The sequence below is a fragment of the Cataglyphis hispanica genome, chromosome 4, assembly GCF_021464435.1.
Source record: "Cataglyphis hispanica isolate Lineage 1 chromosome 4, ULB_Chis1_1.0, whole genome shotgun sequence".
NCBI lineage: Eukaryota > Metazoa > Arthropoda > Insecta > Hymenoptera > Formicidae > Cataglyphis > Cataglyphis hispanica.
This window is the reverse complement of record NC_065957.1, coordinates 3861972-3875923: the sequence shown is the minus strand read 5'-3', so window position 1 is coordinate 3875923 and position 13952 is coordinate 3861972. Positions and strand designations below refer to the sequence as shown.

The window sequence follows — 13952 nt, the reverse complement described above, 5'->3', positions numbered from 1 at the left end:
TAAAAATTCTTTCTTCTGCAAGCTCTTCGATTGCTGTATTGGAGCTCCCGGATCCTCGCTACGATCATGCGAATTTCTTTTTCTTCACGACTTCTATTAGTGTATTCGTATCTCGTAAATGAATTTTTCGCATCTCATATTTGACGCGGGATAAACTCGTGGCGACTCGATAACGATATGGATCCGGGAACTTTAGGAATTCTTCTTCGATCAATCCGCGCCCAACCGACGCAAAAACGCGCACCGATTCCCGAGAGTCGCGGTTCGATTTTCGAAGTGAACACTTTGTTTCTCGAGAGTGATGTTTGTGACCGTCCTGACAGTACGTCGATGTGCTCTTACGCGTAGATAACACGAGTTAGATGTTATTCCGAGATAGTAGGCTATATACGAGAGATGTTCGCGTTCGGCCGATACGACACCGTCGTCATCGGAAAGATGAAAGACGGGTGAAAAACGCGGTGACCCAGAAATAGAGATCTCTATCAGTCGCGGAAATTTCAAATCCTACGTGATCCATCCGTGTTGCCGCGCCATCAAACGATCTCGAATTTTTTTTTTTTATCTTAAGACGAGAAAACGCCCCGTAAATCGATTACGCGGTTCTGCAGATGAGAAAGAAAGAGAGAAAGAAACAGGTCATCGGAAATCGATTTCGAGTGTGGCGACAGAACGAAATGTCGGGGAAGATTTTAAACGAACATTGAAAATAGCAATGGCTCTGAAAATTGATATGATAATTAAAAATATGTAAAATGATTATTGCGATTTTAACCCTCTACCGCTTTTATCTGAAAGCGCAAACGACCTGGGTGTCTCTCTCTCTCTTCAAATATAAATGTAAATCTTTGATCTTGATATATACAGTGCTCTATGTAGAAATGAACGGTTCGCTTTTTTGTCCGAGCGGGTACTTACTTTCGGTCGTGGAGGGTTAAAAGAGCGAATGAAGAATTATTTATCGTCGATCGACACCCTCGGGACGGCGGATACTTCGTTAACGCGTCATTGATGACATTCACGGAGGAAATGCACGCATCGTGCAATTATTGTATAAATGCCATTATTGCACACGAGCATTGAAGTTCCCGAATGTACGATTTTGAGTATTACGTTATCGACGATGGATTATTACGTTCGTATCTTTAGCGAAATATACGCGAAAATTATTTCGGATGAATGCGCGTGCAAAAGAGATCGACATCGTAAATCAGGAGCTTCAATAAATCCATTGCGAGCAATTGAGTTCGACAACGTCCTCTTAACGTTAAAAGGATCCTACGTTAACGGGCGTTTGGTTGACAGCACGCGACAGATCACACTGTAGTAAGGGGGTCTAATTAATCGTTAACGCAACATGTCTGCCGATTCGAACGTTCGACGAAGGTGATTTGCGATCGTCTAATCGTAAAACCAAGATTGAGAGAAGTCACGAAATCGCAGCAAGAAGATAGAATTTGTCGAGCGCGCGGATAAGCGGACATCGATTTAAAGTTAATCGTAAGTTTTAAAAAAAGAAAAACAGCAAAACACTCTGAAGATATTCCTCGAAGCCAAGCCTCGTCTCATGGATTCGCATCTATACACCTTAAGCGCTTTAGGGTTAACGAGAAAAAAAAAAAATAGACTTTAACGAATCTACGAGATGATGTCGAGGAAAGAACGAAGAATATTGGAGCGAATGAGATAAACGGAGCGAGAGTTAATTATGCGCGACATGAAGTGCACGAGTGAGAGAACGAGAGCGAGAGAAAAAGAGAAAGAGAGAGAGAGAGAGAGAGAGAGAGAGAGAAAGTGAAATAGAGAGCGAGATAATAAATCAATGTTAAATCCATCATTATCGAACTTTCGCAATTTCGAGAGAGACACAAATCTTCGTTGACCGCCGTTTCTACGCATAAGTTGAGTTTAGGAAGCTGGACGCGGACACGCTCACATTCGGCGCCTGATCGCAATTGCATTAATACAGTTGCAGGATTTCGTATTTCACGCGAATGCGGAGAAAGATTTATTATGCATTAGAGAGAGAGAGAAAGAAAGTAACTCGAGCACGACTTTAATCTTTTGCCAATGACGTGCAGACGCGATCGAGGTCGGACGGAGCGCCGTTCACGTCTCATGGGAGTACTCTTTACATACGAATGTTTCAGCGTTTCCGTTTTTAAACTATCATGGCGAAGCGGGACGAAGAACGGTCCCGATCTATGTGTGTAAGAACCATAAAGCTTAATAAAAGAAAAAAAAACATTATACTATGAACTTACGGGATATCTAATAAAAGTAAGCCAAACCGTTAAGAATGTGTTTTATTTCTTCCTCGAAACACATACGATTTTTCGATAATACGTTATATGTATATTCTTACAACAATCTTTCACGCGTTATTGGGAAAAACGAAAGATTTCATTGAGGAGCAAATAAAATAGACGTCATGTAAATCTAATTGTAAGTAAATTGTGCGAATGTCGATGATATCACATAAGATCATATCGTATGTAAAGATTTGAAATTATACAACTGAAATTATATATTAAATGCTTTGGTTTGGAATGGAAAGATAAGATCACACCTTAAACTCTGGTCGATAAGTTGCAGAGTACAAGAGAGATCACTCGGATTTTTTATTTTTATCACGCGTTCTCAAGCAATCCAGGATGATCTTGTCGAAGGAGATGAGATAGAACGCGCCGACGATCCGCAGCAGTCCCATCAGAGACGCTTGCAGCAGCAGCTCGCCGATCGATTTGAACGGCGACATTCCCGAGCACAAGGTTGCCAGAATGAAACCTTCCAGACCGACGATGGAGAAGAATTTACCTGCCTGCGATACGTTATCGTTTAACAATAAAAAGAATCGAGATAAGAAATTCGCTGCTTTTCGCATACTAACCAGCGCGTCCTTGAAGAGCTTGTCGGCGACCACATCGGGACTGACTAATCCCGATGTTTGTGATATGAGTCGCGTTTCCAGCGGTTTTGACAGCTCTTCGATGGCGAAACCAGGCGTGTCTGTATCAGGCGGTAAGGACAGAGTCACAGAGATATTGTATGGCCGCAGTTCCATTGCGATGCTCTCCGCTAGACCCCGAAGCGCGAATTTCGTACTGCAGTAAGCGGAGTAGCCGAAAATACCTGCACGATAAGCACACACAATTTTTTTCTTTATTTATACTTATTTAAGCAGTGATAAATATCAATAAGATATCTATATGCAAATACCCAGAAAAGAGGCTTGAGACGACGTAAGTACAATCACTCCTTCTCTGGAAGCTTTCATCCTCTGCACGACGGCCTTTATGCAGTAATATGTACCGAGTAAATTTATATGTATCATTTTATCTAGACTATCCACGGTGGTGTCCTCTATCTTACCGCAGATCGCGGTACCGGCACAATTAACGAGCATATAAATTGGTCCCATGGTTTTTTCGAGATCAGTCAATGCTTTCTCAACGTTTTCATAGTTTGCTCCGATATCCAAAGATAAATATTCCACCCTCTGTACATCTTTGTTCTCACAAGCGTGCAGTATTTCGTTTTTGGCCGTCTCTAATTTCTGTAAATCTCTCGCAATTATTGTGACATTCGCTCCATGTCTTGCAGCGATAATCGCTACGCATTTTCCGATGCCGCTGGAGCCACCAGTCACCTATAAAAAAATTTATATTTTAAAGAGAGAACAATTTAATATAAAATCTGACTATCTTTCTTCTCGCAATAATTCTTTACATAATGTCAACAAACGAAATCGAGATAAGATTCTAAATGTTACAATATAAGACAAATAAAAACCGAGCATCGAGATTTCTTATATATATATGTATCTTTGTGATCCTATGATTTTTTCCTCTGTCTATAGTTATTGAAAATAGTCCAAAGTGAACTCGAAACATTTTAATAATTTTACTTAATTACCATCAAAAAGTTTTACTATTTTTATTATTTCCGTGTTTGTTATTGCGCGCTTGCCTCTTATGAGCTCGTTTTTATTTATCTTTGCCTAATATTTGTATGAATAAGCGTTCTTTTTCGAGGTTAGACGACACACACTTACCACAACGTGCTTGTTTTTGACGCTCTTTAACTGCGGATTCCAGAAGAATTGTTTGATCATCAAGAGGACAATTATTAAGACAAACGCGACGAGCGTTACTCCAAGCCAAACAGTCATAATTCTTGTCTTAATTTGTGTCTTTTCTAACAAGTCGAAAGTATCAAACTCGCAAACACTCTGCAACTGAACAGTATAATATTCCGTTTATCGGAGCGGACAACTCCAATCCAGAGTCCAGAGCCAGTAAATCGACTTATGATAGCGCTCGTGTAAGCTTAATCACCTACAACCGTCAAGTCAGCGTCCTCTAATATTCAAACTCGATCCGTTTACCAGACATGGAAACTTATCCACGGTTGCTGATCGTTTAAGTAAACAATTTGACATAAATGTAAATAATTTTTAATTTTGTTATATAGTTTTTATTATTTTGCATATTACATTCAGTTTTCCATTTAAATAATTGAATTTTTATCTCAGATTTTATTCGTTTCATTCGTTTATCGCAAATAAATAAATATTCCGTTGATAACAGCAATTAATATTTTCTTGTTATTATTTCGTATTTATTAATAATTATGATAAGATAACTATAGTTTGCGACAAAAATTCTAGATTAAATTTACTGGATTCGTCACCGCGAATATATTGATTCCGAAACCGAATGCATTACCAACTGTTTTAATAAAAAAAATTTTTCACCATAAAAACTTCCGAAAATATAATCGCGTTTTTGCCGAAAAAAATGGCTGAAAATTTATTCTTGTCAATACAATTTTTTCATCGAGTGTGTTTGTTATATTTATACGACTATACGAAAAAAATATTGTGTGCATTCTTGAAGTCATCTGGGTTGCATATGAATAAGTACCGGGAAAATCACCCTTCACCGAGTTGACTTACCTTTGCTTCTCACGTATTTTATAACATAAGAATTTACGCACCAAAAACAATATTCGAAAATATGTATTAATGATGACGAAAAATAATATATCGTAAAGATTTGCATTAAAAAATGCAAATTATCAATTATCAACAAAAGTTACTAATAAATGAATTTAATATATATATATATATATATATATATATATATATATATATTAAATACATCTATTTATAATATTTTTATAAATTATTTACTTTTATATAATTATTTATTTTTAAATACATTTAAGTATAATATTTTTATTGTATATATATATATATATATATATATATATATATATATATATATATATAGTGTATATATATATATGTATGTATATATTTTTTTATATATTTAATTTATATTTTATATATTTATATATTTCTATAACATCGGCAAAAGAAGCATAAAAAGGAAAATGATCCATAAAAAGCAGTATAATTCTAATTTGTAATACATATATATTTATACGTATATGTATAGATATGACTGTAAATATCCACGAGGTCCCAATCATCAGTGCAACAGCATTCATTATGTTACTAAAGCCACAACGGTTGACCTCAATGATTTCAGTTCATAATTTATTACGGATTAATAACCCGCTTGTGCAAGACTGATACGGCTCAACGATCGCAACAGTTAACGCAGTCCAAATATTACGGTTTTCATGTATACTGATAATTGTATCGCGATGTTATTTATGAAATACGATTTTCTCATCGGTATCACAGATAACGGAGAAGAGTACGCAAATCCGACGCGACATCAGTGACGTCATGCATTGCGAACATTTCCGGAATACGAAACGCATGCGTCGAAAAGTTGCAGAATAAGCCCCCTGGAGTACGTGCATTCACCCCCGCGTTACCATAGCGCAAACCGCCCCCTTCCCACCTCATCCCTGCCCGTTATCCTTCGTGCAAAAGGTCACGTACCACCACCCTGTGGCGATCGTTCACCTCGTCCTGGGACTCGCTCCTGGTGGCCAGGTTAAAGCGGAAGATACGAAGGATACGTTTACGCACTCCGCCGACTTAAGATCCTTCAGACAGATCCTTCAGATATAATCGGATAGATTGCTCATGTAATAAGCCGCAAGTAGGAATATCAAACACACGATACAGTTAAACATCGCAAAATGCCGTCATTCTAAATTATTAGAGAAAATAATAGAAATTAAATCAGATTATATAGCATGCCTAATAAAAAAAAATACAGCAATAAGCTATACATTACAAGTTAAATAAAAAATAACGTCGCTTAACGCTTTTACATTCAGCAATTTGTGCAGTTTGATTATTGTAAAGATGCTATCGGGAATCGTACAGATGCAATTATAGCACATCATTATAATCTATGCATTGCTAATCTTCATATATATCGACGAATCAAGAGAATAAAGTTCAAATTTCTCGACAATTCACTCTACGCGAGACCTTAGTCGCAAGAAGGTAATTTCAGCGAAGGGTAATCTCAGATAAGCGGAAGATGTACGATCGTCCGAGCACGGAAGCGTCGATCGGGTCCTCTTTTCGGAGGAGGAGCGTTTCCGTGAAATCACACGCGGAAGAGAGTCAACGGGGATCGCGGCGGGAACCTCATCTCGGCTGGTCGCGGGGAGGCTGCAGGAGCTTGCGGCAGTCCGGAGCAGCGATTTTGGACACGGAGGAGAGCGAGCGTACATTGCACCCAACAGAAGGGAGTGTCCCGAGCCCTCTCCCTCCTCCCTCTCCCTATCCTCTACCCCTCGATCCAACACCCGGCCAGTACACCCCGCCTGCCTGTGATAGCCTAGCTACGATCCTGGGTGTCTCCCGGGCTGCACCGGAGGGTGAACGCCCTTGCCTGACCCAGACTCGGAATCGATCTCCATTCGTTGCACGATGTTGGCAACCCCCTTGACGTCCCATCCACGATCGCGCGCGCGCTGCCACCCCCGCCCGCGCCCCCGCCGCCGCCGTCGCCGCAACTATTCCCGCGCGCGTTCGAGAAGCAGCCACCCTCTCGTCGTCGCACTCGCGGATTTTTCGCGAAACCGCGCCGTTGTAACCTTAGGAAAAAGCGGGGTGAGTCCCATGCGGAATCGAAAATAAATGACGCGAGGGACAGGAGAGAAGAAGAAGAGAGAGAGAGAGAGAGAGAGAGAGCGCGGGGATGCATTTCGCACTTGCAGTGCGAGATACGTAAATGCACGTCGCGTAGAATATGCGGCCGGGAAAATGAGAAAAAACGAAGATCTACGCGACACGTGTCTCGGCACGCTCCCAAAGTTGCGAGATAACCATTTTTACGCGCGTTATCACGGCCGCAATTGCAAACGAATGATTTGGCGAAAGCGACTTTTTTGCGTAAACGAAAGGACACGTGCGCGGGATGAGCTCAAAGTAAAAGCATTTATTCACATTCCCGACCATTGGCAAAGCTTGAAAGCCAAAATCCGATTTGTTTACGGGAGATCTACATAAATCCGAGAGATTGAAGAAAATGCAATTTCCTTCGTATGCGAGTTGCGATTTCTATCCGTTCGACTGAAAAATTTTCCCAACCTTCATGAAACAAAATATATGACCTGACATGATATTAAAAAAAAAATTGCGCACTTATAAACTGACAATGAAATTAAATTCACAGCAAAAAATGAAACTGTGACGTGTTCTATAACGGCACGGCGCAGCGTGTAAAATCGCGTTATAATGCAGAATTCGAATGACCGATGATGGCACGCTGTCTATTCCAGGACTCGAACGCGCATGAATGTTTTATAGCGTACTATTTCTAGCCTTCGCTTTCTCTGCAATAGTGCCCTACACACCTCTAGAACATCCGTCGCGAGAGTCATTTTTATGAAAGACTCACCTCGTTCCACGTATTGATTCGAGTAAGTCTTAAAAAATTCATACACAATTCGTATGATACTATCTCACTAATCTCTTAAAGGATTAACAACTACTAACACTAACTTACTTAAAAAAAAAAAGTTAAAATGTCAAAAAAATATTTTCTTACCACTGCATAAAAATTATAATTGATTACACATTGATAATTTTCTATAATTTAAGTATGTATGTATATTAATTATACATTTTATTGAAAAGACAGTATGCAATTATTGCGGAATGTATTTCAGTAGAACGAGAAGAACGGCGCAGTTAATTGATCGCAGAACTACGGCTCCGGAGGCTCTCCTCGATGACAGAAAGCGTCGCGACAGTCGACGCAAAAGTTGCTGTTGATAAATATGGTAGAAACGCGCGTATCTAACATCCGCGAGCAAGAAGCAGTATACTATATCGGTGGCTCCGGCTGCGAAATGAGGCCATTTCACGCCCCTCGTATATTCTCCCGTGCGATGCGTTCCCTTTTTCCACTTCAAGATACGTCAACGCTTCGCGGAACAATCGAGGGAGAGTTCGGTGCACCGTCGTCGGGGAGTTGCATACGGCAGCCGCTCTCTCTCTCTCTCTCTCTCTCTCTCTCTCTCTTTCTTCTTCCTTTCTCCCTTTCGCAGTGATATAGTGAGTCTCACCGGTGAGAACAACGCCTGATTCTAATGAAGTTTCGAACTTTTCGAGCCAAACCGCAATCCCAAGTGTTACCAACGCGCGGCCCACAGACGCTCCGCGTTTATTTCGAGATGATTTCGATATGCGGTAGCGCAAAATGATTCGGGCACGAATGATACAGGTTCTAATTAAACTTTTCCCGACAACAATCTCATTTAATTTTTGCGGTCCACGCTAGTTCACAAAAGCCGCTGTCGTATATGCATTAGTCAATTAGCGTGCAATTTACCGTGCCGCTTTTAAGGCGGTTTCGCATCGGCCACCCTCACAAAAAAAAAATAAAATAAAAACGCAAATGAGAGACGGACGAATAATCTGCATTCGACCTCTAATCGTTCGGCCTGAACTTTATTCTTTCGTGAGAAACGGTACACTCCCTAATTCGAAACAACGGTCCGTATGTATCATTATGTATTCAAATTCGACTAAATCACATCGCGTCGAGAAATCGAAATTTACGTTCTACGTTAGCGTGTCTACTACCAGTTTAGTTTGCTAGATTCGATAACGCTCGTCGAAATCAGTCGTCTCTTTTTCTACTTCGCGATATACGTCATCGGCGCCCGAAGTGATCGGGGCCGGGTTCGTTGTACTTCGAAAGTCCTTCAAACTCGACTCCGGCCGGCGACGCGAGCGAATTTCCCGCAGGAACGTCGACCAGGAGCTTTTGCTGAAGTCTCAAACTCACCCCCTTCATCTCTCTCCCTCCCGCCGCGTTCGTCAGAAAACTCAGACTCTCATTTAATTAATAGAATATCCGACGTAGCTCTCCACTGCAACCGTAAGTTTAATTCCGACCAACTAAAAGTAAAGGTGACAATCTCAGAATCTTCTATACAGTTTCAATGCTAAGGCGTTATATAAACTTATCGCTAGTTACTCGCAGACTTTAGAGTCCCAAGTTGTTCTGTTATAATGTAATAAACATAATTTATTTTAATATTTCTCAGACACAAAAAATAATATATTAGAATATTTTCACATAAAATAGATACTTAAAATATATATATATATATATATATATATATATATATATATATATATTTTTTAAGTATCTATTTTATTCACTAATTATCTTCATTAATTCAGATATCAATAAAAATGTTATTTATCTTTATAGCTGCTGGAGAGAGAAAGAGAGAACGAGAGAAAAAAAGAGAGGGAGAAAATCATCTCTCGTTGCATCCCCCTTTCCCCACGCAAATAGGTGCACCGTCCTCCGCAGAGCAAGGTGCAACGTCCGGGCGCAACGTCCTTTGCATCTCGCTGATTTAAATGCGACTATAGAATAACGAATCCGTACACTGCAGCTTCCACGACTCAATTTTAAGAATAATTCTGCCTATGTAGGAAAAGGGGGCGGAAGAACGTAGACGATGTTTTGGCGGCCGACAAGGGCTAATGGGGAAACCGATGGCGGGCGGGGAGAAGGGGGATGAAAAAAAAATTAAAGCATCGCGAGACGTGCCGGCAGGGGCGTACGCCACGCCGGCACCGACGATGGTAGGAGACGGCGGGAGGATGAGAGGAGGGAGGGTTAGCCGCTGGCCGGGTCGCGGTGCGCGCCGGGAGAGAGAGACGGCGGTGGAGGAAGCAGGGCGGGCGGGGGGCGGGGGCGGAGGGGAGACAGGGTAAAGAGTTAGTTGTTCGGCGACGCATGCGTCCATCGCTCGGCCCTGACTGCATCGCGGGGCGGTTCAATGTTACGGGAGGGCACTGACCCGAGCGGGCCGAGAGGAAACCACCCCACTGGTGCACCGAGGTGAGTACACTCCTGGTTATATCGTAGAAACCCGCCGCCAACACCACCACCGCCGCCACCGCCGCCGCCGCCGCCGGTCCCTGCAGCCAGCCCTGTGATGATCCACCCTCGACGTCCGCCAGCCCCGCCAGCGAGCGTTCACCGCCCTTTCCCGCGTCATCCTCGTCTCACCGCTACGTCGTTTTCTCTGTCTGTCTTCCCTCCGCCGACGCCATCACCATCCCGGCACTACCGATGAGGGTGCAGCAGCAGCGGCAGCAGCAGCAAGCAGCAGCGGCAGCGGGAGCACCACCACGGCCCGGGATACCCATTATCCACCTCTCACAAATCACCTGGACCACCGTTTACGCATCGCGGAGTGTCTTGTGCGAGCAGCCGGGATTCCGGCAACGTAATTTCTGCCGCTGATGGGATTGGACGACAGATTGGACGTTTGCGCGACTCGCGCCCGGTGCGAGGAGCGCATTTATGCCCGATCACTCGTCTGAGTTATGGTGATGTATTTTACGCTTGTAACGGAACAGTCATGAATACTCTCAAGAAGAGGAAGAACTTTCAGCCAAAGTTATTCTAATATATTATTTTTATTATAGTGCACATTTATTAGCGCTATATTTCTCCCTTACTATCAATTATATATATTAATATCATATTAATATTTCTACGAAACACACATACGCGATCTACTTTGCTCTCTTTTCCCTAATCATTTCTAATTTCGATTCTATTTTAAATCCAGTTTTATAAAGTTTAATAGATACCACCATTTCTACTTCTATTTATTATTATAAATTAAGGAATATGATATGACAATATGAAACAAGCTATTTCTATTCATCGATCAACGTGATCGAGAAATTTGGATATCGCGGAGATGCACGCAGCGCTGCTGCGTCACAACTCGGGGGTTGTTCAACCCCTCAGGTCGTTACTCCAGGAGAACAAATCCCGCGTCGATCCTGAGGAAGGGTCGGTTTTTGTCGATCGGACAAAAAACTCACCCAAAAGTAAAAACTGCGTGACGTCGTGTTATAATTTAAAAAGAAGTAGGTTCCGTATATATATATACGCGCATTTATGAGCACAAAAAGAAAGGAATAAAGCATTCGCAAACCGTTTTCGTCCTACAAATGGCGCCCGATTCGCGTTCGTTGAATAAGAAATATGGCTTAATGGAACCTCGCTTAAGACAATTAAATCATTATATTGAAGAAATGAATCCTTTAAAACATTCATCGCGAAAGACGATCAGAGAAGAATAATAGAAGCAATAAACTATACAATGAATTGCCACTTGAAAACGACAATAATATCTGAATAATCTTTTATAGAATTATGAAAGATATTTTTTTTTTTTATATAAAATCTCTCTTATACTTTCACACTTAATCAAATGAAAGCTGCAACATTAACACTGAATAATTTAATAATTAAAATATATTTTACATAAATTCAATTATCTCACATAACAATCAATTCTTTGATTAAACCGTAATTATCGGGATGCGATTCGATACACTTTTGAAGATTTAAACTTGAGAGTTAATACTAAATTGTAAGCTAATATCTTGCAGAATCTAGTCTTCGTCGGCAACTACACAACATTAAATCAGAAGTCTGCTCCCATCGATGTCTCTTCTCCGTGGGCACTCGAGACACTCTTAGCGGGGGGGGGAGGGAGAGAAAGGCGGAGTTTCGATGGGGTTGACTCGTGGAATCAAGTCGCGTCGAGCCGATTCCCTGTTATGCTAATTTGTTAACGGGCGAAACCAGGATAGCCGTACCCAGTGCGGGAACAATTCCACACGACCGGCTAATTCTCTGCCCCTTCTTATTCGCTGCTGCCCTTTCTCACCCTTCTGCCTTCCTTTTTTCCCGCTTCACCACCGCCTGGACCTCGAAAATCCTCGCGAGTGTATCTACGTCGAATATTCGTTCCGGAAAATAATTTCTTTTCCCTTCGGCTGGCATTTCATTCGTCGGGAAACGAAACGTCACCTATCACATTTGTCTTCCTCTGGCGGGAACCGCCTCGCTCGAGAAATTACGCCATCCGTCTTTGTGGGACCGCGATAAGAGAAAGAGAAAAAGGAAAGAGAGAAAATAGACGCGGTATTGCCGGAAAGGAATTACCGCCGATTATCGCCGTCGACGCGAGAGAAATCGGCTAGAAATATCGTCGACTTCCCTCCCGATGAAAAGATAATAAGCTGCGAAGAAGACCTCATCTCGTCGGCCGTAGATCCAATGCGACATTTCCGGATTCCGGGCCGCCAATTAGAAGCCAAGCATTTACATTAGATTTACGATAGATAATGAAATTAACATGTAGCGCCATGAGATTTCATCTTCATGACATGTTAAAGAGATTTTTCTATATTTCGAGATGTTTTTAAAATTAATATCAAAATATGTTTTCAAGACAATCTTTCTCGGGAAGACAATCTTTAATGGGATTTATTTTTCAACCGTTCATTTTAATATTCCGGTTTGTCAGAATTCGGACATCTTCATCATCTAAATGGGTCGAGCAATTTTCTTTATAATTTAGATATTTCAGACTTGTATTTCAGTTCTAGTAAATCTCTCGTCACAAATTCCTACATGAATTATAAAATATGACTTTTGTCATAAGAAATTCGCGAAAAATGTCAGCTTACAAGACAAATAATATTTCTTTTCAAAGAACAAAAACAATTCTTAAAATAATTTAAACAGATTAGCAAAAATCAGTCAATTCAATCAATTAATAAAATGTTCGGTCAATCGCAACTTAAATCGCAAACACGAACAAAATTTTATTTTTCCCGACTTTGACAAATTCCGAAGATGATTGGTTCAGTAGCAAGCGTTCGTCTAAATATTTTCCAAGCACTATGCGGAAAAATAGGTGCACGGAAAAATTCCTCGTTCTTGGAGGAGAATCGCGACGGGTTCCGTTCGCAGGTACGATATCCCGTTGCGTTTTCCTCCACGTTCACAAGATATATCGGAACGTTTAAGGAGAGAAGAGGACGGAAATAACGAGAGAAGAAATGAAAAAGAGAGAAAGAGAATAGAAAGAGAGAGAGAGAGAGAAATACATTCGGAAACAAGAGAAAGAAGAAAAGATAGAAAGAGAAGGGGAGAAACAAGAGAAACAGGGGTGTACGTCGTTATTTCGCGGTGGATGCTGCGGGATCAATAGCGTGAAGAGCCGAAAGAGTGAGTGAGACGGAGAGAGATCGACGCGGAAGAGGGGAGTTCGGCTGAAAGGGAAGTGCAGTGGGGGAGGAAGAAGGAGAAAGGGAGAGAAAGGAAAACAGGAATAGCGACGAGGTGGCGGAAAAGGGATAGAACGGCTAAGGGAGGAAGAAAGATAGGGAATAAAGGGTGACTCCCTAGTTTCCAGCACCTTTATCGCTTTCTCTCTCGTTTTATCTCTTTTCGCTCCTCTCCCCCCCCCCTCCTCTCTCATTCTCTCTTTCTCTCACGCCGTGCTTCTCAACACTTCTTCTCATCGATTATACCTGTCTCCCTTGGTTTCTCTTGTCATCTCATTCTATTCGTCTACCCGCTACCCTTACCACCCTTACAACCCCAGGAGTCGATGCATCCAGGGTCGTTGCTACCGGCAGCGAACGATCCAATCTTCCAGGCATTCTC

At 41.6% G+C, this 13952-nt stretch overlaps 1 protein-coding gene across 1 annotated transcript; it reads right to left on the bottom strand.

The window, feature by feature from the left end:
* Positions 1 to 2288: 2288 nt before the first annotated feature.
* Positions 2289 to 4321, bottom strand: LOC126849321 (3-ketodihydrosphingosine reductase). The gene is made up of 4 exons (XM_050591048.1): positions 4055 to 4321; positions 3220 to 3649; positions 2891 to 3132; positions 2289 to 2821 (listed from the first exon to the last, which is right to left on the bottom strand). Exons 1-4 carry the CDS (start codon positions 4169 to 4171, stop codon positions 2609 to 2611), a joined length of 1002 nt encoding a protein of 333 aa, XP_050447005.1. The 5' UTR covers positions 4172 to 4321; the 3' UTR covers positions 2289 to 2608.
* Between the last annotated feature and the right edge of the window lie 9631 nt (positions 4322 to 13952).

Bases quoted from the DNA above. Each gene is read 5' to 3' on its own strand.
- LOC126849321 (XM_050591048.1), bottom strand. From the start codon at position 4,171: ATGACTGTTTGGCTTGGAGTAACGCTCGTCGCGTTTGTCTTAATAATT. The intron at 3,650-4,054 runs GTAAGTGTGTGT...ATTTTTTTATAG, and splicing joins TCAAAAACAAGCACGTTGTG to GTGACTGGTGGCTCCAGCGG. The intron at 2,822-2,890 runs GTTAGTATGCGA...AACGTATCGCAG, and splicing joins AGCTCTTCAAGGACGCGCTG to GCAGGTAAATTCTTCTCCAT.